This window comes from Tiliqua scincoides, chromosome 2 (assembly GCF_035046505.1).
Source record: "Tiliqua scincoides isolate rTilSci1 chromosome 2, rTilSci1.hap2, whole genome shotgun sequence".
Lineage (NCBI taxonomy): Eukaryota > Metazoa > Chordata > Lepidosauria > Squamata > Scincidae > Tiliqua > Tiliqua scincoides.
Window position 1 is genome coordinate 59,098,457 of NC_089822.1, and position 25,050 is coordinate 59,123,506.

Genomic DNA, 25,050 nt, shown 5'->3' on the forward strand with positions numbered 1-25,050 from the left:
AAGATTGTGATGCAGAATAAATTCTACCCCATGAACAGAAACACAACCCAATTTGGCACATCTTGCTGCTGCAAATATTTTCAGAAAAACTGTACACAGTTTTTTGGGCTGAGTTGCCATGGTCTAACGTTTTCAAAAAAGTTAGAACATGGCAACTCAGCCTGAAAAACTGCTTACAGTTTAATATGGATTCTAGCCATGAAAGCCTTAGTATGCTTATTTCACAAAAAGTATTTCTTACAGAGCATTTAAAGACACAAAACATCCACATAATGAGTAGTAGTACTGTACAAAGATAAACAAAATGTGAAGAGTATCTACACATTAAGAGTTCCAAGACTAATAATAAAATACTATAAAGTTTCATGAAGCTATTAAAAGCAACCATTACTATTCTGCTACTTTCTTACCTTAGGAAGTGGTGCAAAGCTGCTAGAGTTACCTAAAATAATGAGAAATACAGGTTGAGTCTCATTATTCACAAGGGTTCTGTTCCCAGAACTCATGTGGATGGCAAAAATCGCATTAAAGCAAATCCATTTAAAAACAAAGTCCCTTTGCTAGGCAATTTAAAAACACCCTTGCAGGCTTTGTGATGTAAAACAGATTCATAAGGCAGACAATCCAGCAATCTGTCTCTCTCTAGGCGCTAAGAAAGACTTCACTCTGAGCTAGAAACCCCTCCCTTCACTCAGAGCAAAGTGATTATCTTTCTCTCACATGCTCAGGGGGAAGGGAGGGTTCTAAGTGCCTGGACAGAGAATGATTGATGAATTGTCAGCTGGTTACCCTCTCTGGAATTGAGGCTATTGTTAAACAATTGTTTTCCTATAATTTAAATGGTCCTTCTCATCCTGTTGAGATAGAAAAATTCATGGATTTTTCCAGGGGTGAAAAATCCATGGATAATTAGGTTACACCTGTAATCGCTTGCATGACTGTCTCTTTAAAACAGTGAGAAAAGCAGTTTTTTTAAACTGTGATTTTAAAGGAATGCATTTTTCCCCTTCTCCAGGGATCAGTACATTCCTTCTTATTTGCAGTGGCCATTCGTACCGAGTCAAATCAGTGTATAAAAAAATTAGTGTATAACAAGGTTGGACCTGTACTAATGACTACGAAAATATCAGCTGTTGCAGACAGGTTTCTAGGAGAGAAGACAGGCAGAGAACATCTGGGAAGTAAAGGCTCAAACCTGATTCTGACATGATTATGCTGAAATAAATGTTCAGAACAATCCTATTCTCTTGTGCCAGTGCAGCAACCAATGCGCTGATGCAGGCTGGTTTTTGCAAGCTGCCTTGACAGCCCCGTGTTTGGTGAGAAAGCAGGGTATAAATTGGCTAAATACAAAGATGCTCCAGTATTCCAGTGATTATTCAGAATGAGTGGAAATGACTTCCCTTCACTTCAAAGAAAGATCAATCAGTCTTTTTGGCTCAGGAGTGCTCCATGGCTGACAGTTTGAAAATATATCTGGTGGTTGTTGATGAATTGCCTGTTCTTTTTCTGTCCTTCAGGAATGATTAGGATATAAGTTACGGTTGGCACACAGGTCAATTGACAGGTCAAATATTGTCAACTGAATGGTCAAGAGCCTGCCTATTACTTGCCCATGAGTCAGATAGTCCATGATACTATGATGCTGATGGTGCTTGAAGAATTGGCCTGCTGCCAGTTTAGCACCACTGCTTCGGGGGGGGGGGGGGAATAAAAGAGCAGACGTGTTGTTGTCTTAATATTTGTCATTACAATTTATTTTAAATAATAATGAAATTAAAACTAATAAAGAAATGTAGCTGCAGACTGCCTTTGGCATTCCAGGAGAAAAAGAAAAGAGAAAAATTATTCAGTGAATCGCCTACACAGTGAATGTGTAGAAACCCTATCAAATTGTTGCAGAATAAAGTGCTTATATGACCCAAGAGAATGGTGCCAAAATCATTCCCAAGATAATCTGAGAAGCAACATCTCCTTCAAATAACAACTAGCTTTCAGATATATGAGCCTCAGCATAGGAATGTTAAACTTGGGGCACAATCCTAACCAGGTCTACTCAGAAGTAAATCCTATTGTGTTCAATGGGACTTACTCCCAGGAAAGTGAGGTTAGGATTGCAGCCTTAATCAAGTTGGCAGTATTATGCTGGCGACTTCCCACTTCACTGCTTGTTGTATTTTGTGTCTCAACAAGAAGTTTGAAAATCTGTTTTTATATCAGCCCCCTACTCATATTTGAGACAACTTGTCCAAAATGGCTGAATGACAATATGTAGGCATCTCAGAGTCTTGTGGAGATAATTCATACAATCCCAGTTTTAAATGACAGACCGCCCTAGATAGGTTCTATCAACTTTCAGTGTTAGGAATTTGCCTGAAGTGGTAAAAAGAGGAATGGTCTGCAATAGCTGATGCACGATGGCCAAGCCATTGACAGTGTTATGTACAGTAGTTAAGTAATCATGCAAATGATGTATGGGTTCACCTTCCACATTAACAATCACTCACCATTTGGATTTTTAACTGGTTCTGTGATGATTCTTAGTAGTCCATCTGCTTTGTAGGAATAATGTTCCACTAGCTATTATGAAGAAAAAGTAAAATAGGAAAAATTAGACTACAAGGATGACGTAATAGATGCAAGAAACAAGCTATTGAAATCTTACCAGTGGCTAGAGCCAAAGATTTGGCTGATAAGTTCCAATTGATGTATACAATTCAGCTCCCTTGGGTTCCTGTCCACCTGGGGCTGGCTTTGCCAGAAGCAACCTGGAATGGTTGTATGGAGCTACATCTTTGAAAGGACGAAGAACAGATGAGCCCCAGCCCATCTGTCTGCCACCCACCCTCTCAGCCTGTCACTCGGATCCTTTTCAAACTTATTATGACCAACTTGCTGCATCCTATCCCCCTTCCTGGGCCTGATCTGCTGACACAGATCAATGCGGATTTGCACCAGCTAAATAGCTGGTATGGGTCAGAGTTTTCCCATTGCACAGACAGAGGTTTCCCTGGTGCCAGGGACAATATCCCCTTATCCAGAAGAGGTTTTCCACCTGCTAAACTCCTCCATGGGATGCCGTGTAGCCCATGCTGGTGCCGCTGCATCCGTATGAGGAAGTTTAGGTTGGACAAGGTTGCCTGTTTAATTGTGTTAACCTAAATTTAAACCTACTTTAAAAACAGCAAATTTCTGCAGATTTGAGTCAATTTCTGATTTATATTTATTATTATTAACAGTATTTATATACCGCTTTTCAACTAAAGTTCACAAAGTGGTTTACAGAAAAAAATCAAATAACTAAATGGCTCCCTGTCCCAAAAGGGCTCACAATCTGAAAAGATGCAAATGAATACCAACAGACAGCCACTAGAACAGACAGTGCTGGGGTGAGGTGGGCCAGTTACTCCCTTGCTAAAAAAAAAAAAAAAAAGGAGCACCCATTTGAAAAAGTGCCTCTTACCCAATTAGCAAGGGTTTACATGAAACTTAGAAACATTCAGCAGCAATGACAGATGCTTCAGAATGCAATCCTAAATTTGTCATTCTTTGGCTGTATTATGTTTATCAGTCAGGAATCTAGACAGTAAGAGAACTAAAAATGGTGTCTGGAATTCTAAATAAAGTATTGTATTTTCAGTCTATTTCCTTTCAGAAGGTTATAACAAAAATGCCACTTCCATTGCTTTTTGTCCCTTTCTCATTAAAAAAGAAAAAGGCTGTTCTCATCTAGGATTCTTGTAATTTGCTCAATCACAACTACCACCCAAATTAGTCTAATTCTCTCCAAAATTGGACAAAAGTTAATATTCTATTTTGTAGGCAATTATAATTTTTCTCCATAGTGGATAGGAGTAAAAATTATGATGCAAAACATATTTATAGCAAAAGCTTATGCATGTCCACTCAACAGTAAATCTATTCAAAAGTCCCACTGAGTTAAGTGTGTATAGAATTATAGCTTACATCCTATACATGCTTATCTGGGAGCAGGTCCCATTGAGCTCAGGCCCCTCAGGCTTGCTTCTCAGTAGACACACATGGGAATGGTTATTTGATACAGAGTACAGATTTGTGTTGAAACACACACATACCATTTATGCTGTCAAAATGAAAACTTTAGAAAGAGCTGAGAGACTGTATTTTGACAAACCTGGCAGAGAGTATCAAACTTCTTTCCATCTGGGATTGAGAGTTTCCCCCTCTTGTCTACATCAATGCGATAATGAGCTACCTTTTCATCATGGAGTAGACAGAGAGCATATGATCCATTGTGATCTCTTTGTCTGATTCTGCAAAGACAAAGACAAGTAAAACATTATTTTAAAAATGCAAGGAGGGTCATTGATAGGAAGACAAATATGGGGCTAATATACTGTCACTAGTTACATAATGCCTTCAGTCCCCACCACATGCTTGTTTCTTATGGATTATCTACATTATTGCCATTTGTCTAATGGTTGGAGCTCACTGTGGGGCACAATCCCACAAACTAACAGTGACACTGTTTTCCTTGCTGAAACTACAAAGTGTTGGGAAGTATTTTGAAGTGACAACTGCAGCCTAATTCATATCTATTTGAAGATGTTTATCACTGAGTTCTTACTTCCTCAGTTCTGAAAGACATCATCTTTTCTAGTGTGAATAAAATTATGAAACAATACTTATTTCTGCAGATTCCTCTACCATAAAGAGCACAGTTGCAGAGTTCCAAAATGCCACTTGGAACAGAACTTACTCCTCCAAGTTCACACTTACTCAAGCACTGCACACAAAACTCTCTTAAAGTATGGTTTTATTTTATTGCTTACAGAATGCTGTCATGTCCTCAATTTCAAGACTTCTTGTCCAAAAGTGTCCCTCATTTAAAGATCAATTGGATTTTTAAATGAAGGAAAAACATTCAGTAGTGTAGCGATTAAGTGGGGGGGGGAACTGTAAGTACTATAGGTACTGCAACACACCTTATAAGCAGCCCCTCCCACTTGCCTTTGGAGGCATTACAGGCAGTTATGGCAATCTGCAGGAGATGCCATTTGGTTCAGTGAGTGCCTACATGTTGCCATCACTGCCCAAAATTGCTCTGACATCAAGTGGGAGGGGCTACTTACACAGCACATTGCGGCATCTGCAGTAATTACCATTTTGCCCCCCACCAGCGTATTACTGAAAACACTGTTAAAGGAGAAGAAAATTATTGGCTTATATCTCTTTTGTGCTACAACCTAAAAAAAAAAAGGCAGAACTAATAAGTAATGTGATCTTGTCAAGTCCTCTCCAAGCTTCATGGGTGAGCAGGGTTTTCCAGTTCCTGAATAGCTAAAACACTGAGCACTTCTTAGCCCATCTCAGCTCTCTATAAATAGATTAGGTAGCTGCTAACAGAAAGAGACACAGAAGTGCATTACACATGTTGACATCACATGTTATACTCAGACAAGAGAAGAAAGAAAAACTCAAAATGCTGGATGTACATGGAAAATTGGAAGGAAGCAAAAAAAAAAAAAATCAGTTAATTTGTTCCAGCAGAAGGAAATTCATGGTTTTTAGTACCTGTCAAGAGCAATGAAGTAGCGAATAACACATTTCAGAATAATAAAATTTGCTCTTTGACTAAACTTCAGTGGGTTCTATCTGCCTTTACAGAGTCTAGGTTTTCAAACAATCAGATCTACAACAACAAATAATCCTTTTAATTCAGAAGTAAGGTATTGTCTTGTGCATTACTGGATGATGGAAAACTTGCTGTTATTGCAGAAACAACTGTCAAGGAGCCTTTAGGTGCCATCCCAAGAACTCTATCAGGTTATACTTGCCAAGACCATAGCTGGTACAATTGCCTGGGCAGAGAAGGAATTCTGGCACAATGCAGTAAGTTTGCCTCTATTATGGCTCTGTTAAAGTCTGTTCTCATGCCAGCTGGGGCATAAGTGCTCTGGGAATACAACACAGAAACAATAACCAACTACAGCATTAGTATTCAAACTGGGGTGTTGTGACGTCCCAGCCTGAGGGCCCTGGCCTCTGCCCCTTTAAGGGGCGGGGGTAGGGGGAAGGCAGCGACATGATCCCCAAGATCGCATCGCTCGGTGGGGGGGGGGCTGCAGGGACTGGGATGTACTCACCAGTCCCTGTGGCAGCCTTCCTAGGGTGCAGGGAGCCTTCCTAGGGTGCAGGGAGTGTCTGCAGGGCTCCCCATGTCTTCAAAAGTTAAAGTGAAGAGATTGCGCTCCACCTCCACAAAACCGGAAGTGGAGCCCGATCAGTCTACTTTCACTTTTGGAAGCCTGGGGAGCCCTGCAGACGCTCATGCAGGGCTCTCCGTACCCCAGGATGGCTGCTGCAGGGACTGGTGAGTGCATCCCAGTCCCTGCAGCCCTCCTGAGTGACACGATCCTGGGGATAGTATCGCTGCCTCCCCCTGCCCCCACCGCCACGCTCCCCACCCCTGCAAGAACTTACTGCAGTTTTCAAACTCCTGGAGAGTTAGAAAGCCGCAGCCCTACAGATGTTGTAGTCTGTGGATACTTCTGATCAAGGCTCCAATTCCACAGGAGACTTTGTGTGGCTTTTCTGTTAGGCAGAGTGAAGAATTTTTGTCACACAGCAGTTTGCTTCTCAACATCATTTCTACTTCCCATCCCCCCCGCATCTACTGCATCTAGCATCATTGTCACTTATTCCCATTGTGTCTCTGATAAAAAATTTCTCAACAAGAATATAGTCACTGCTTTGCTGGATCAGATCAATGTCCATCAATTCCTCCATTTTGCTTCCTTCTTGATGCTCAAGATTAAAACACCTGCATTGACCTTTCTCTGCTATTTGTCCCCAGAACCTGATATTTAGAAGAATAATGGTTCAGTAAATGAATAATGCTTCAGTAAACTCCTACCACCAGTGGTATTTGAGGTGGTGTCCTGTACTTGCAAGACCCCCAGCCCCTCTGTCACCTGACAATGAGACCAGCAATGCAATGCAACAATCAGCAGTAGGAGACTCAGCCCAGCGGACAGAGCTCCAGCATGCGCTTTTCGCGCACTTGAAAAAGCCCTCCTATCAGCCCTGACCATCTTACAGGATGTTGTTTGTTGTGTTACATCTGACCTCCCAATCCGGAAGTAACTGGTGATGACATCATAGCCAGTTACTCCCGGTGGTACTTCCAATAGGTGAACCACGAGTGGTACGGCAGGGAACAAATGTTGACAAATGCTGATTTAGATATCATGGCCATTGCAAGGCTGACAGCCCAATCCTAACTATGTTTCAGGCACCAATGCAGGAATGCCAATTGGGCATGAGCTGCATTCTGTCGTTGGGAGGAGGGGAGTGATAGAGGCCTTCTTAAGGTGTTTGTTCCCTTTCTTTGGGGCTGCCTTGCAGCTGCATCAATGCTGGAAAGTCAATTAGTACTGGGCTGTCAATTTTCCATATTGTTATCTCTTATCATGTTACCATCGTGTTACCATTTACTTAAAGCAGGCACTGATTTTACCCAGTCCAGGCAAGGCAGCACCTTGCAAACTCCTGATCAGACAGTTTTAAAATGGGATAATTGGACTAAAACTATACTAAACAGGATCTTGGAAGCTCTTGGAAGCTAAGCAGGGTCAGGCCTGGTTAGTACTTGGATGGGAGACTGCCTCGGAATACTGGGTGCTGTAGGCTTATACCATGGTCTTTCGAGACTGAAGGTTGCCAACCATACTAAACAGGATACTATACTATACTAAATACTATACATGATATCCGCTCCTTATTTCCTAAATTGCATATTATCTATTTTTGTACTGTTGATCTCTATATTTAGTGCCAATAGGTCTGTTGTTAAAACAGAATCGTTCACAGCCCAATTCTGCGGTGGCTGTTCTTTCACAACAAACCTCTGGAGGAGGCAGAATGGATGTGAGGCAGCAAAGGTGGCAGATGTAACAGGTAGTCAGATAAGTGCCACTGTACACCATACATCACTGTACACATAAGCGAACATACACATGTGCCCCCCAAATGCCACACTGGGGATACTGAGATTATATGTGTACAAACTATCAGTACAAATTATAGGATTGCAGAATTTGAGAGACTACAGCAGACAGAGCTGCTTTAAGTACTTTTAGGGCGCAATCCTAATCAACTTTCCAGCAATGAGCTAAGGGCAACACAGCCTGAGGTAAGGGAACAAACATCCCCTTACCTTGAGGAGGCCTCTGTGACTGTCACCCAACTGCAGAATGCAGCTTATGACCCACTGGAACAGCTATGTTGGAGCTGAAAAGTTGGTTAGGCCTGGGGCCTTAATGTTTTTGGCATGCTGAAAGACGATTAATATCCATTTCCCCTTTGGAAAACTGGTAACAAAAATGGTTAATAAAGGTTAAACTATAACCACTTAACTGCTTTGTTCTGGAAACACAGCCCTTTTAAACCCACATCCATAATGAGATAAAGATGCATAAATTTGCACAAAGAATATACAATGCCTGTGCAAACAAGCTGTGAAAGTTTTGCAGTCAGTGAAATGATTGATAGATGTGTATGCATTTTTGTAAATAAACACGCTTGGCAAGCTTTGGAACAGTTAGAAACAAATACGCTAGGAAGTACTATTTAGTTTTCCTACTACTCTTCAGACTGTCAGCATTAAAACGTCTGGAAATAGGAAGGGAAAATGTTTACTTACAAAAATTTCCCATTTGTCCTGGTCCCTAAAAGAACACGATGTTCTGATTCCTCTCGAGATATCATCCCATGGAACCATGGCATTTTCATATGGGCTGTAGTAGCAATCAACTTTTCTAGCTGTGGTTTCTGACTAATAATCGCTTGCTCAAGAGCATGACCCTGCACAGTGGAGAAAAGAGAAAAAAGGTGTAAGTCATGTACACTTTTGTAAGATTATAATATAAAGGGCTCTAGAAGCTGAGCTAATCACTGGATGACATGGTGTCAGGGTGAAGTGTGAAAAGTATATTCAAAACCATGTGCATTCTTGGAATTTGGTGAGTATGATTGCAGCTATACTGTGTTGTACCATGCAGTGTAGGTTCTTTTGAACAGTAAAATAAATCAAGAAACCAAGCAGTAAAATAAGTCATAGTACTTCAACTGATAGACTAAAGAATGGCAAGATAAAATATGTCATATTATTCAATTGATTTCATAGTATTCTCAGTCACGAAACTGAGAAACATGGAGGCAAATATGTCTCCCAAAAATATGCCTCCCCCAAAATCTCCCAGTGTAATGAAATGGCCTTTTCAGCCACACTAGACGCTGTTCCAGAACCACCTTTCAGAGCGCGATACCATAGTCTTTCGAGACTGAAGGTTGCCAACTAATGAAATGGCCAGTGTCTCTGACGTAAGACAGTGGGTGCTGGATCAATTTTGAGGGCCCAATCCTATTCAACTGTCCAGTGCTGCTACAGCTGTATCAACAGGACATGTGCTGAATCCTGCAGTGGGGGGGGGGGCAGTCATGGAGGCCTTCACCATGTTGTTGGCAACCTTCAGTCTCGAAAGACTATGGTATCGCGCTCTGAAAGGTGGTTCTGGAATAGCGTCTAGTGTGGCTGAAAAGGCCAATTCGGGAGTGACAGTCCCTTCCACACTGGGAGCAAGTGCAGTCTGTCCCTGGTCTGTCTCCCTGGCTATGGGCCTTCCTTCTTTGCCTCTTAGCCTCAGACTGTTGGCCAAGTGTCTCTTCAAACTGGGAAAGGCCATGCTGCACAGCCTGCCTCCAAGCGGGCCACTCAGAGGCCAGGGTTTCCCACTTGTTGAGGTCCACTCCTAAGGCCTTCAGATCCCTCTTGCAGATGTCCTTGTATCGCAGCTGTGGTCTACCTGTAGGGCGCTTTCCTTGCACGAGTTCTCCATAGAGGAGATCCTTTGGGATCCGGCCATCATCCATTCTCACGACATGACCGAGCCAACACAGGCGTTTCTCTGTCTCTGTTTCTGTCATGTTGCAGCGAGTCATGGACTCTTTGCTCACAACAGGAGAGGAAACTGAATGCTTTCCACATGCGCTGCCTCCGATGCATTCTCAGCATCACCTGGCAGGACAAAGTTCCAAACAACACAGTCCTGGAACGGGCTGGAATCCTTAGCATGTACGCACTGCTGAAACAGGCCTTCACCAAGTAAGGTAACATTTGTTCCTTTTCCTTGGGGCTGTGTTGCGGCTGCACCAGCACTGAAAAATTAGATAGGATTGGCCCCTCAAAGTCTTCAGATAGCTTGATGTCTATTCCCAGAGTACGTACACACACACACACACACACACACACACACACACACACACACACACACAGAGTAGTAGTAGTAGTAGTAGTAGTAGTAGTAGTAGTAGTGATGTTACTGAACAGAAAAGTTATCTATTAAAGCCTGAAAAATGTTTTGAGCTGGTGTGCTGTTTCAACTTATACCTTCTCTTCCAAACTTATTTCAAAAACACAAAGAAAACGGTGGTAGAAGAACTTACAAACTTACATGTAGGTTCCATGTCTGTTTGACATATTCCCTCATTAGACTCTCCTTTAAGTTCTCAAATTGACTTATTTTTGGTTCTGTTCGTGGTGGTCGATTACACGGTTTCTTGAGTAGGCAAACAAGGCCATCAACTTCATCTGAGTGATAGTTAATGAGTTCTACAGGACTCCTGTGGGATTTTCCTCCTGTAATGGCATAAGAGCCGCTGATTTCCTTCTCAATTGTGTAATGATAAACCTTGCTGTCATGCACCAGGGACAAAGCATAGCCGCCTAGATGGTTTCGGCTCTGCCTCAGTAAGTATAGCCCATTGGTCAGCCCGCCTTGCATCAGGTAATCTTCAGCTTCCTCACGTGTGATGCTGCCAAAAAAATAGGTGAGGTGGTTCAAAGGATTAGCATTTGCCATTTTTCCTTTCACTTCTTAATACCTTGTAATAATTGTTTTGCACCTGGAAGAGAGAGAAAAAGAAAAGAACAAGTTTAAGAAAGAGTAACCTCAAAGGTAAAGCAAGAGTAAAAATATGATGCAATAATTTTTTATTTTGCATGCCACCACAAATGCTTCCTCTGAGCCCAAAAGGTAGCTATATCACATGACCAAAGTTTATACCCTACAAATGAGATGTACAGGTTGAGCCTCATTATTCGCTCAATAATGGGTTCCCTTCCAAGCACTCAAGTGGATGGCAAAAAACTCACTATAGCAAATCAATTTAAAAAACAAAGTTTATTTGCTCTAGTGATTTAAAAAACAGCCTTCCTGACCTTTGTGATGTAAGATAAGAGTCATTAAGAATCAATCAATCAGTTCTCCTCCAAGCACTTAAAAGGCGCTTCACTCAGCCCCTCCCTTCACCAATGCAAAGTGATCACCTTTCCTTCACGTGCTCAGGAAGGGTTGCCTGGAGAGAAAAGGACTGATGGATTGTCAGCCAGCTGCCCTTCCTCGCTCTCATTAAGGAGGCTATTGTTAAAGGACTGTTCAGTTTTTAAAACTAATTTTAAAGGGGTGCATTTTTCCCCTTCTCCAGGGATCAGCACATTCCTTCTCATTTGCAGGTGCCATTCCTGTTGAGTCAAATCCGTGTATAAATAGGCTGGACCTGTACAGGAAGGTAGTATTGTGGTGGTTACTACACTGTCTTGAAGACAGAGAAACTGTCCGAGGCTCCGAGCTGGCCTCTCCACCAGCGCTGCATGTTCTCTGCTGGTGGCAAAGTGCCTTAAGGCACTTGCATGACAGCTGTTGCCGAGGCACTGCCCCCCACAGGACTGGGTTGCCCATGAGTTTATAGCTGTGGATATTTGAACCAGGAACCTCCTGGCTTATAGCTCACAGACTTTCAACTATATGCATACAAATAACACTGTATCATTATTTGCATAGCATACAAATGCAGCCTGAGTACACTGCTACCAAAAAATAAAACCTATTGCAGGCTGGCTTTTTTGAGTCTGTTGTTCTCTAGTCTAAGCCCTTTTTGCATAGGCGTTTTGAGACTGAAATACTTTCAGATTATCCTTTAAAATTATTATTTTAATCTTACACAGGAAGCCACAAATGCAAGGCACTTCAGCAGTTAAGTGTGTGTACATCTCTAGCTGAAAGCATCTAACCTGCCTTTCTATTTCCTCCTGTGGCTAGTGGACATTCTAAAACCCCCTATTTTAATCAAAAGTAATCTCCAGTCAGTCTGTGCAGACTGAACAGCCAAAACCAAAACAAGTGTTGCATGAATGATGCTTGAAGCACCCCTCCCCCAACCCCCAAACTGCAGTGGGAAAACCTTTTTAAGGTATGGTATTAATATGTTGTTTTTTTTAAAAAAAAAAGATGTAAAACTATAGCACTTTTGTAGGTCTAATTACAGAGTGTTCCTCTCTTAGGGACCTTTCCTAAAGGTCAGTATTTTCTAAAGTCAGTAAAAAAATACCCCCAGGCTGGCTAAAACATTCAGTAACTCAGTTTCCAAAACATCTCTCTTCCTTGATTCTTAAATCCTTGGATTATTTCTGCTTTTGTCAGAGGAAGGCAAGTTCTTACTTTTTCTCTTAAAGTGTTCTGCTGAAAAAAGAACTCTGGTGACCAGAATCTAGTAATTTGCTGTTTTATGACTCATGCAGCTATAGCACCTTCCTGGGTAAAGCAACTGGTGCAAGTCCTTTATGGTACATATGCTGTGGGTGAGCCACAAGCCCACACTGCTTAAGACCAAGGACCGGTTGGTCTGCAGCAGCAGCTCAGTGGTCATTACAACCCCTACACCCTACCAAACATTTTGACATGTACAATGTCCCATGAGAAAAATGCTGAATAGGTTCAGGAAGACACCTTTTTTTTGGTTGTTGGCGTTTTTGTTTTGCAAACTTGCTAGGAATATTGTATCATATGTAACTACTGCAAATTAATCAGGTAACTGTATTCTGCTTCGCAGACCTTTTTATATGCAAACAAGCATTCTGACGGGGGGGGGGTACAAGTGTCACCACAATATTGATTGGAGATAGACTGTACAGTATGTAACATAATATCCAGCTGAAGTGCCAAAAAATGTACTCCACACCAACTATGCAATAAAAATAAAACTGATCAAATGAAGTTTTCCTCGCAGTTGGCTCAAACATTCAACAAATTGTGGATGCAAACCTAACCCCTTATGTCAGTGCTTTCCAGCACTGACATAAGGGCAATGCAGCTCTGTGGTACAGGAACAAACATTCCCTTACTTTGAGGAGGCCTCCATGAGTGACACCCAACTGGAGGATGCAGCACATGTCCCATTGGCACTGCTATGCCAGTGACATAAAGGGTTAGGATTGCGCCGGGTATCTCTCTCTCTCTCACACAGATCTGTGTGTGTGTGTGCGAGAGAGAGAGAGAGAGAGAGAAATATTCTGCTTCTTTGAAAAACAATTAAATATTGAAAGAAACTAGATACAATCTCAAGGGAGACAAACTGCCAGTTGGCTACTTTGTACTGAATTCCTGGACACACACTTGTCAGAAAGCAGGTATGCAACACAGACAGGACTACAGTTAAGCAGAACATCAGTTGCGTGCCTGCTGTAGACTTCCCTGGGGCAAATGCCCCAGGCGCTGGCCGCTAGAACCCCATAGAAGCCTCTCTGAGGCTCCCGACAGGGGCGGAAACTGTGCTTTCCGGTTTATAGCAGCGGGGAACCTCACAGAGGTTTCTCTGGCATGGGTTGTGGTTGCGCAAGGCTCTGTGATCCTCTGGTGAGTGGGGGGTGGTGGATTTCTGCACGGTGGGTAGCAATAGCCCACGGGGGGGGGGGGTGCCATTGCAGAGCTTTGCCCCGGGCATGGGACTGCAGAGGTCCGCGGCTGCAGAACATCATATTGATAAGTGATACTAAATATTGACAACTATCATGATTATTGTCCCAATCTCAATATTTAAAGTTAAAATATATTTACAGACCAGAAAATATTCTAAAGGAACCAATTCAGAACTAGGTATGAAAAAGCAAAATTCTTAGATTCTCATCAGCAAAGGTCTTCTTCCATAGAATACTTTGATATGAAAAAGAGTAGACACTCCCCTCTCCCATCAGAAATGTTCCAATGATTTGAAGATTAGGGAAAGAAATAAGAGCCTAAAAGATGGGAAGCAAACAGGGTAAATATATATCAAAACAGATTTGTGAATAAGTCTGCAAAAGTTATTGGTCAACAAAAATATCATAGCCCACCTGCATATATATACCTATTGGTTTTGTTTTGTTTTTACTTTTTGTTAGTCATTTTACAAGCTACAAGTGGTGCCTTGGTATCCACAGGGGATCTGTTCCTGGACCCCTGCAGGTACTAAAAAATGGAGGATAAAAAAATCCATGATTAGTTACCATTTAAAGCCTTCAAGCTTCTGAAGGCTCTTCTAAGGTCCGTGGAAGCCTCCACAATGGGAAGTAGCTCCATAATGGGGCTACTCAATTCTGTGGCAGATCTCAAGTGTCACTTAAATGAGCATTAAACATCACTTCCAGTTTTGAGGCAAAACCTTAGGAGGGCTGGAGAAGCCCTCCCAGGCCCTCCAAAAGCCTTATGAGTCTTTAAGACATCACTTCCAGTTTTGATGCAAGGAGGTGACTGGAGCACAGCTCCAGTTGCCTTTGGAGGGTGCAGGTTGGGCCAGATCTGGCTCAATGCAAGTCTGGGGAACCTGCACTGAGCCAGATCCATGAATACAAAATTCGTGGATAAGTAGGCTCAATCTGTATAAGAATGCACCAAATAGCAAAACAGAAACAGCTTCAAAGCTCATACATACAGAAGTGTGTTAGAGATCAGACAGGTCAGGAATTGGGGAGGGTCCATACAGCCAGACCAACCCCTGTAGTGGTGACAGCACTAGTATCCATTAGGGACCATCAGGGGGCAGGTCCACTGCATGATTTTCCCTCAAGGTTCCCTGCAACTTGGCACCAGCACTGCACAAGAATCAAAACAAAGACACAAAAACAGGACCCAGGCTGGGACCCAGTGCCCCCAAAGAACCTAGAGAAATAATGTTACCATAAATTTAAGGCACATAGTGACACATCAAAGAATAAACATTGATTTTAATATTTCAGGGCACGTGTATGATCATTTTAAGAAGACCATATAATTCAAAAGGGACAGCCTGTATTTAAAAAAAAAAAAAGTCCTTATAGATTTGAGCTTTTTACCTATGTAGCTATTTTGTTCTTTGTGGCCATTCTGCAGCCCAAAACTAAACAAACAGTTCCACACATTTCCCAAATGTATCAGAAAGCTATCAATATCTCAAACACGGCAGATACCAGAACAGAAAGTCACAATTAGGAAGTGCCAATTCACAAAACAGAGAACCCACAAAGCAGAAGTTTGACAAAGATAGTGTTTGAATGTATTTTCATGATGTATTTTCATACAACATACTCTGTCAACAAACCTGTTCCTGGTTTCCTTCAGGGAAGAAAACTAAATAGTGATAATATACAAAAATATGAAGCTGATGTCCACAGAAAACAGCAGATGAACATCAAAAAGGAAATGGTGTCAAGGCTTTTACAGCAGTAGAAAAAAAAATGAAAAGCTCAGTAGCAGAATTAAAAAAAAAAAAATCTAAATGCCAGAAGTGTGCCTAAAAATAACTGTAGCTGTCTATTTGATGCCCTGAATATTTTCTGTGTGAGAAAATTCTTAAGTATGCCAGTATTGCACGTTTCCAGATGGATTTCAGCTTTTAAACAAAAGGAAAGATGAAGTTATGATAAAGAGCAGGAAAGGCAGCTTAGATAAGAACCAAACCAACCATTCACACAGCACATGAACTAAACTGAACTCAGATTGATATTTAACAAGAAATGTTATTAATTAGTAACAATTAAATGATCTTCCAAATTTGTGTTCCTTTATCTCTAGCAGTTTGTCTGGGAGAGGAAAAAAGAAAATCAAACAAGTATTGTAGCATTGGGGCATTTAAATACCAGAAATAGCTTAAAATAAAACCTTTTCTTCCATCTGGTTACATGTTCATGCAAGCATATGCAAACAAGGCAAGTCTAGGAATGTGTTAGAGCAGTGTTTCCCAAACAGTGGGTCACAAGCTGATTTTTGGAGGGTTGCAACAAGTTTTTTAAACCTTAAAAAAACACTTTTGCACTCTTGCCTGGTTTACAGAAGGAAATTGTTAGCTGGAATGCTAAATTATGGTATGAGGTTCATACCCCGCCAAATTAAAATTTCACATTTTCCAATTTGCATTAGTAATTGGTGTACCGTAGATCACACATGAACCCAGTTTCAGTCTTTTGTCTGGCCTGGAAGTCCCTAATTGCACATCTTGCTCTCCAGTTCAGCCTTCTGAGTACCCTGGAATGACTGTAAAGGTTTGGACGGACAGTCCTTGAACTCCACTTATAGGATGAATCTATCAAATGTCTACACACACATACTATATGTAAGATCTCTAGCAGCCTCATGAGCATAGGGCCCTGATTATAATTAATTAATAATTTATTATTATTAATAAAGTATTTCTTTCTAGATTTTTTCTTTGTCTAGTGGGTTGTGAAAGATTGTCATTTTAAAAAGTGGGTCCTGGTGCTAAATGTTTGGGAAGCACTGTTGCATTCCTATACACATTCACCTGGAAGTAATTCCCACTGAACTCAGTGGTGCTTACTTCTGAGTAATTATGCACAGGACTGCAGCATAAGTTAAGAAAAAATGTTTGAGCATCAGTAATACGGAGAGCTCAGTCATGAGCCAAGAGACAGAAAAACAGAGAGAGAAGGACAATATAACCTAGAACAATTCCAGCACCTTGGCATATCAATTAACATTGCATTGCTGCTTAAACCCCAGCATCCATAAAGTGGAAATCAGCACTTACTAAAATGTGCTTACTCCCAGGGTATTTAATCCAGGATTTTCAACCTTTGTTTACACACTCTTTGTGGGAGGTTCTCATGATGCTGTTGTCTATCTATTAAACACTGATATTTTTCTTGACACATTTATTTATGCAGAAAATTAGTCAACAATGAAAAAGTAAAGCAGCAGTGCAATAACCACATGCACAAATGATCAGGGCTTGCTCAAGAACTCCTGGTGACTGAGGCTGTGTGCCAAATGGCACTCTACCTTATTTGGCAACGTACCAGTTTCCTCCCACTCTCTGGATTGGAAAAAGAAGAAGGGAGCAGAGCAGAAGAAGTGTGGAGGTGAGAGGAATGGTGGGCTGGAGTGCTAACGCTCAAATCCACTACTTCTCCACACTTCTGCTTCATCCCCCCTTTCCTTTTTTGATGCAGGAAATTGTGGGAGAAAGAGCAGCAGTGGCGGTGCGTGAGCAGATGAATGTGGGTGCCCCCTGCCAATCTGCTGCCTGAGGTGATCATCTCAGTTGGCCTCATGGATGGGAAATGCATACCCAAATTCAACAAACCACAACAGCGGAGGGCTTAGTCTACTGTGCTCCCAAAACAATACTATGTCTACCACCATGTGAAAAGAATATTGCAATTCTGGATACGACTGCAAGCAGGAAAGCAGTGAGTCAGTGGCTTTATGAAGAGCCTATCTGTGGTTCATTGTAGAGGTCTACAAAGAGCCACAGACTGTGAATCTAAAAGGATTCATCAATACATCGTGGCCCAAGAGTCATTATGTTTGGACTAGGCTCAGTACATACCGTGTTTCCCCGATAATAAGACCTATCCCGAAAATAAGCCCTCCCCTTACTGTGTAAGATTCCTCTAAAATAAGCCCTCCCCCGAAAATAAGCCCTATTGAGATTGCTACTGTAGTGAAGGTGATCCCCTGCGCTACATGCTACATTACGGTACCCTCTGTATGCACCGTCCCCCCCCCCGGGTAAAACGCACGCCGCGCTCTGAGCTGCATCCAATCAGAGCTGCAGCAGTGAGTGTGTCATCCTGTTCTTCCCCAGTGATTTGCTTGCTGACGCCATTGAGAGCAGTGCCGCGGAGGAGAGCTGAGGCAGGACAACATAAAAACCCGGTATGTAAGCGGGAGTGAGGGGGCATGATGGAGGATAAAAGAAGAACTCAGGAGGCATGATGGAGGATAAAAGAAGAACTCAGGAGGCATGATGGAGGATAAAATAAGCACTCAGGGGGCATGATGGAGGATAAAAGAAGAACTCAGGGGGCATGATGGAGGATAAAAGAAGAACTCAGGGGGCATGATGGAGGATAAAATAAGCACTCAGGGGGCATGATGGAGGATAAAAGAAGAACTCAGGGGGCATGATTTGTTCACATTTACCTGTTTATTAAAATTGCTGTCAATGTTCATTAAAATAAGCCCTCCCCTGAAAATAAGCCTTCTGGTGTTTTTCTGTCCAAAAAAAAATAATAAGACAGTGTCTTATTATCGGGGAAACACGGTAGTGAACTACAATGTATCTCTAACAGATCCTCTTGCCTAGTATTCTATGGACCTTTCAGAATAACAGAAAATTTGGTGGCATGTATACAGTTGCAAATTCTAAAAGAAAGAAAAGGAAATTACCACTTTCTTAGCATAAGACTGTATTTTAACTATCAGTACTCCCACACATGCATCTTGTATTGATCAGTAATATCAATGTACCAGTTAGCTTGGTGGCACTCACTTTTGTCTTGGATCTTGGAATGAAAACAATGAGCAAATGAGTCCATGATTTGTGATGATTATGAGCTCTACAGAAAGCAAACAGTCCTTAAAAACACAGAGGTCTGACATCTATCGGCACTATCAATAGCCTTCTAAAACATCCCATATTCATAGTGCAAGAGAGAGGTGACAATGTTACACCAGTGACAATAGGCTGGAAGAGATCAGAACATGGAAATATATGCACCTGCTCTGGAAACCTGTGGTATTCTGTATGCAGAATGTATGGTCTACTACAGAGCTATAATTCCTCCCTCAGCATCATTATGGGCAGGACTGCAGCCAAAAAGTCTTGACACATCTAAAAAGAAGGCCACTCCACTTATTTTCATACAACTGTTTCAGAGCTATTATACAGATATATAATTACGTGATTGCAGTTCACTTAACTTCCTTCTAAGTAACCATGCACAAGATATTTTGCAATAATAATAGCATTTAGAGATGCTATTGAGTGGGCGCAGATTTGAAGAGAGCCATGTCGGGTCTCCTGGACCAGGAGGGAGGTTAGGATATGGCGGCAGGGTCAGAGAGAGGTAGTACAGCACTCACGTTTTGCAGCAAGATTAGGTCGCAAAAAAGCAGCAACAGAACAGCTTTTTTAAACATATGAGTAGCATAACATTTATCCCTGCTAATTTGGTAAGAGGCACTTTTTCAAGTGGGTGTCCTCTTTTTAGCAAAGGGAGAGTAACTGGCCCTCCTCACCCCTGCAGTGTCTTTTCTAGTGGCTGTCTGCTGGTGTTCTTTTGCATCTTTTTAGATTGTGAGCCCTTTTGGGACAGGGAGCCATTAGTTATTTGATTTTTCTCTGTAATCCACCTTGTGAACTTTTATTTGTTGAAAAGCGGTATATAAATACTGTTAACAACATCAACAACAACAACATACCTCTAGCAGTTATGCTTTCTAAAAAGTGCATGGATGCCAGTGTGCTCTGATGTTATTTTCCCCAGGATTAATTTCAAATATCAGTCTAGATCAGATTTTCTGTGGGATTTCAATTACACTTTCATCTATAGAGGCGCATAGAGGGGAGGGAAGAAGTGTTCCTAAGTTTGTCTTCTATGCTTCATGAAGGCCTAGAGGTGGACAAGAACTAAGAGGACCTTGGGAAGGTGGAATGAGATAGGAGAAACTCCCTCTCTCCTATTATCACACTGTTCCAGTCAAATTTAGAACTTCCATGCTTGGTTTAACCCATTTCTGCCCAGCCCACAGGACACATTTGATACCTGTTGCATATATGCAACAGTGGACAGAAATGGCTTAAAGCAAAAAAGATAAGTACATTGGTAACCTACTCACACATTTCCTGACTCACGTGTGATTTGGTCCCGTTACAAAGGTAAAATGCCATTAAAGGGAGAAAGGAGCAAGACACCATTATCCCCCTGTGTACTTAAGGGGGCGGTGAAACCCAGTTCAGCGTGCAATGTAGCTACTAGCACAGACAATTTGGAACTGATAGGTCTCAAGGAACTGAAAGCCTTGTTTGGTAAACAATGTGCTCTCTTCTCACAAACTCTACATACTATCTTTAGAGGCCAGCAGTCTATGGCCTGCCAGTTAGAGGCTCTGTGTAGGCAGTTGAAAGCACTCACAGTGAAGGACAGGCTTCCCTGTGTGGGTGACATTCCTGCTGTTTCCTCAACGTCTGAAGTGAGGATGGGAAGAAGACTGCAACCTTGCAAGATCTCCCTCTCCATTTTTCAAAGCCAGTTAAATTATGGCAGGTGGCACACAAAATTCAGAGCAAAATCTTCTCTGAGCAGTCTTTTACGCTGCGATTTGCATGAGGTGGACTTGCTGAATGTGACTAGATTAAGTTCTTCTCCCAATTGGCAAAATATCCTGCTGTCTTTTTGACAGGATGTAATACCTCAAATGCTTTTTAAGTTATCTTCTCTTTTATATCGTTTTGGAATACGACCTAAGAAAGTCTATTATGAACCTCCCAATATTGCTTTTACTCAATCTCAGGGAGTTAGACATCCTGATACAGTTAGGGCAGAGGTTTCTCTTACCAGGCCTAGAACCTCTGAGCATTTGGACTCTCAGTTTCTGGACCCCACATTTGGACTTCAGTTGAAAGAGTCATTTTCAGAGCTAGCTCTGCTAGAACAGGAGCGTTTGATTTCAGCTTTGCAAGAGCTGGTGCAAGACTTTGAAAACATACAAGATACATCAGTTTCTACTCTACTCCAGAAGCAGGCTGCTTTTCCAGAAGATTTGATTGAAACGGATGTAGCTGTGAAACAGATACCTGCTTCTAAGATAATTCATCCAGATCTACAGTGTCTAATGGACTTTAAAGAACAGTCAGTGACACTTTCTCTTTCTTCAACCTCTCTGTTGTTCCCTCCTCAGGTTGGAGAGAATACTCTGGAAGAAGTAAAGTCTGCTTCTCTTGCCCATGGCTTGGCACTCTTGTCTGCACAAAGTGGATGTCAAACCCCTGGAATAATAGAAACTGATGTTTCACAGCAAAGTCATCTTTCTAGTGAACTGACTATTATGGAGGCTGTTGAATCTTTGTCTGGTAATGACCAGACAATTTTGGATTGCCCAGCGCAGTGTACTCATTCTTCTCCAAATACTACAAACTTGTATCCTGCTGTGAAGTTGGGCTCAAGCCCAGTTGGGATTCAAAGAGTCTCCAATGAGGTTCCATACAGAAATGTGGGGGCTGAGTCCCCTGTACTGAATCCCTGCGTGGCAGCTGATATAAGTTTTACCATCTCCTCTTTTGCAAATAGTCAGGCTCCTTCAGTGGGTATTTGACCTGAGAGCAGCTAAGGAACTTCATCATGGAATGTGGTGGGGTGGGCGGGGAAATTAGAGCAGTCTGATTTTTTGGATTTTGTCAAGAAATGGGATGTTTTATGTTATCAGGAAGTCTGGCTCTCCTCTCCCCCCCAAGTAGATGGCTTTAGAGCTTTCTTAACCCCGGCGGTCCCTGGTTCAGGAAGGGGTAGACTTAAGGGGGGATTACTTTCGTTGATCTCTATGAATTTGTCTATTGCAGTGGAATCCTTGTCCGCTTTTGACCGTTATACTCTGGTGGTAAAACTTAATTTACAGCCAAGTTCCTTAATTTTGGTAAATGTGTACTTCCCGCCACTTGTGGGTTTAGCCACTTTAAGACAAATATGGATCAATTTTGAGAAGCATCTCGGGAGATTCAAAAGGCATATCCTTCTGCTCAGGTGGTCATTTTGGGGGATTTTAATGCAAAAATGGGCAGAAATTATTTAGAACTCTTTACAAAATTTGGAGCTTTCCCCCCATCTTTTTCTGACCCTCCTCCATTGCGCAAACAGGTATCTAACGACCGTAGGTGTAATCGTCAGGGCTTATTTTTGGCCCAATGCTGCATAAAGCAAGATCTAATAATCCTTAATAGCTCATGGCCAGAGGATCACCCGGCTGTGTGTTCCTTTTGGAAGGGGGCTAAACCCTCACTTTTAGACTATGTGGCTATTTCTAGGTCATTGCTCCCAGATTTGTTGGATTTTAGGGTACTTAGTAGATCAGAGTGTGACCATCTCCCATTATCGCTCAAATTTTCAACAGCTGGGCAGTTTAAAGAGATCCATCACCCTACTGACCATTTAGGTTCTGTGACAAGTTGTGTGAAATGGACCAGTCATGTCAGTGTTAAAATTCAGGGGCGTTTGAGTTGTGAGTGGGTAATGGGCTTCAGGGATGCGATTATAGCTAAGGAGGGTGATCCTTTATCGCATTATAATAATATTGGTGCTGCCTTAAAACCTTTTTTAAGTAGTTATGCGCGCAACAATATCAGTCTGAGACGTAGATCTTAGAACTGGTACGATTTTGAATGTAGGATCCTGAAGAAGCGTGTTACTGCTGCTCTGATTATGGCGAGAGAATCTCAATTGGAGGCTCATTATGTGCACCTAAAAAACTTAAAAAAACAATTTAAGGAAACCATCAAACTTAAGAAGGAAATCTTCATAAGAAAAATTGGGAAGATTTAATTAGTGCGGCCATTCAGAAAAATACATCTCTTTTCTGGCATACAATTCATCCACTACTGAAAGTGTTTCCCTCGGGAGCCTAAAATCATATTACAGCATCAGAATGGGTGGAACACTTTCAGGGGATTTATGCATCGGAGCAACCCCCTTGTCCAGATTTGAGATCGAAATTATTAGCTGAAGAACTTCCATCCTGGGAACCTGTAACCAGTGAGGAGGTTGTCTCTCTTATTAGGAGAGTAAAAAGTGGAAAAGCTCCAGGGGAAGATTTTATTAGGAGTGATTTGCTTAAAGAACACCAGGACTGGTGGGCTCCAACTTTGGCTGCTTTATTTTCGTATATCGATGGAACTGCTAATATGCCTTTGGATTGGGCGATTATAGTTCCCATTTATAAAAAAGGAGGTCATGAAATTCCCTCAAATTACAGGCCCATTAGCCTGCTTAATGTTATTAGCAAACTCTATGCTTTACATCTGAGAGATAAGCTATTAGCCTGGATGGAATCTCAAGACATTATAGCCGAGATTCAGGCAGCCTTTTGCCCTGAAAGATCACCCCTTGATCAGACTTTGGTGCTGCAATTCCTTGTCGAGAAACATCTGGCCACTATGGGCTCTAGACTTTTTGCAGCCTTTGTTGATTTTAAGGCTGCTATTGACCTAATCCCTAGATCAAGGCTATGGGATAAATTTGCAGCTTCATCTATTGATCGTTGATTATTGTTGCTTATGGTTAGTTTATATAGCAACTCTGGCATAAGGATTAGGTGTTCATCTGGTGGTCATTTAACGAAACCAATTTTGGTTAATAAAGGGTTCAAACAGGGTTGTGTTCCTGTCCCCCTTTTATTTAATTTTTATATAAATTCACTGATTACTTCTTTTGATGATCTGGCCTTACATCCTCCAAAGCTTGCTGATCGTCATGTCCCTGTTCTGGCATATGCTGACAATGTACTTATATTATCGAGAACACAGGTTGGCATGAGGAGGGCTCTTCGCCATTTAGCCCTGGTCAGCTCACAGGAGAAATTGATCATTAATTTTGATAAAACAAAGGTGTTGGTTTTTGCGAGACGTTATAAGGCCCATCGATGGCTCCTAAATGGGAAACCCATTGAGCAGCTTAAATAAATAAAATACCTGGGGGTGATTTTTCACTATCAAGGTGGCCGTTTGGCCCATAAAAACTATGTTGGTCAATCAGCACAGAAAACATCTAGTGCCATTTATCGTTTTTATTCATCCAAAGGCGCCAAATTTCTCCCTGCAGCTTTAAGGCTGCATAATGCTAAAACCAGGGCTCAATTGCTTTATGGTTCTGAGATCGCCCCATACTTAAATAACAAGTCTCTAGAGGTGATCCAGACCAAATTTTTGCGTCAATTGATGTATGTTCCCCGATGTGTGCCGAATACTGTGGTTAGGCTGGAATCCAGTACCCCAAGTATAGAGATGTCGATGTGGCTAAATGCCTTGCATTATTTTTTGAAGATTTTCTTGAGACAGGATAACTATACTCATTTGATCTTTTTGGATCCTTTTGTAGGCACCTAGGAAATGAGGTGCCAGGACTATTTTAATCTTTGCGATCTCTCCCCAGAGTCTTTAATGATGATGAGCCCGGGAGGTTGGTGGACCTTGAAATGAGATCTGCGAGAGCCAGACATTCTGTGTATGTTTTTCTTGGGGATCAAGCTCTTATACTTTCTCCTGCCAGATATTTTTATAAATTCGTTATTCCAAAATTCAGGATTGCCTTTACTAAAGCCAGGTTTAATGTACTCTTATCAGCAGTCCTTTTGGGATGTTATGCAAGGCATCCCTATTCAGAAAGACTGTGCCCCTGCCATTATAATATGGTGGAGACAACTGCCCACATTATTCTGCAATGTCCAAATTATGATGATTTGCGATCTAAATTTATTTCCCCGATTTTCAGCGCTGTAATGGGGATGCAGGTGGAGGAGCAGCTTGCTTTTCTGCTATCTGATGTAAATTCTGATTTTTAACTCAGGGTGGCCCGGTTCTGTCATGCTGCACAGTTGGTAAGAAAGAAAATTGCGAGTATAAATCCATGATTTTATATATGTGTAAAGGGATGTTGGTTTTAATTTTGTGTATTTTGTTTTGTTGTTTGTGAGCAGCTGGTTGAATGATCATAAATAAAGTATCTATCTATCTAGTTGAAATGTTGTAGATTCCTGCAGATAGAATACAATGGATACACTTTCAGGAAAATTAAACACAACAAAGCCTCACTGACAGCACTGGAATGGGACTTGGCTATCACTAACTATGGCTGCAATCCTAACCACACTTTTCTGGGAGGAAGTCTCATTGAACTCAATAGGACTTACTTCTGTATGAACCTGCATA

General features: G+C 41.7%; 1 protein-coding gene across 1 annotated transcript in view; it reads right to left on the reverse strand.

The window, feature by feature from the left end:
- SYK (spleen associated tyrosine kinase) overlaps positions 1 to 25,050 on the reverse strand; it is a 59,782-nt gene that overhangs the window by 20,160 nt on the left and 14,572 nt on the right. Inside the window, exons 2-6 of the mRNA XM_066615001.1 lie at positions 10,494 to 10,944; positions 8,684 to 8,844; positions 4,154 to 4,292; positions 2,508 to 2,580; positions 411 to 442 (exon numbers count right to left, since the gene is read on the reverse strand). Of these exons, the coding sequence (XP_066471098.1) occupies positions 411 to 442; positions 2,508 to 2,580; positions 4,154 to 4,292; positions 8,684 to 8,844; positions 10,494 to 10,901 (813 nt within the window). The 5' untranslated portion in view covers positions 10,902 to 10,944. The remainder of the gene's footprint in view (positions 1 to 410; positions 443 to 2,507; positions 2,581 to 4,153; positions 4,293 to 8,683; positions 8,845 to 10,493; positions 10,945 to 25,050) is intronic.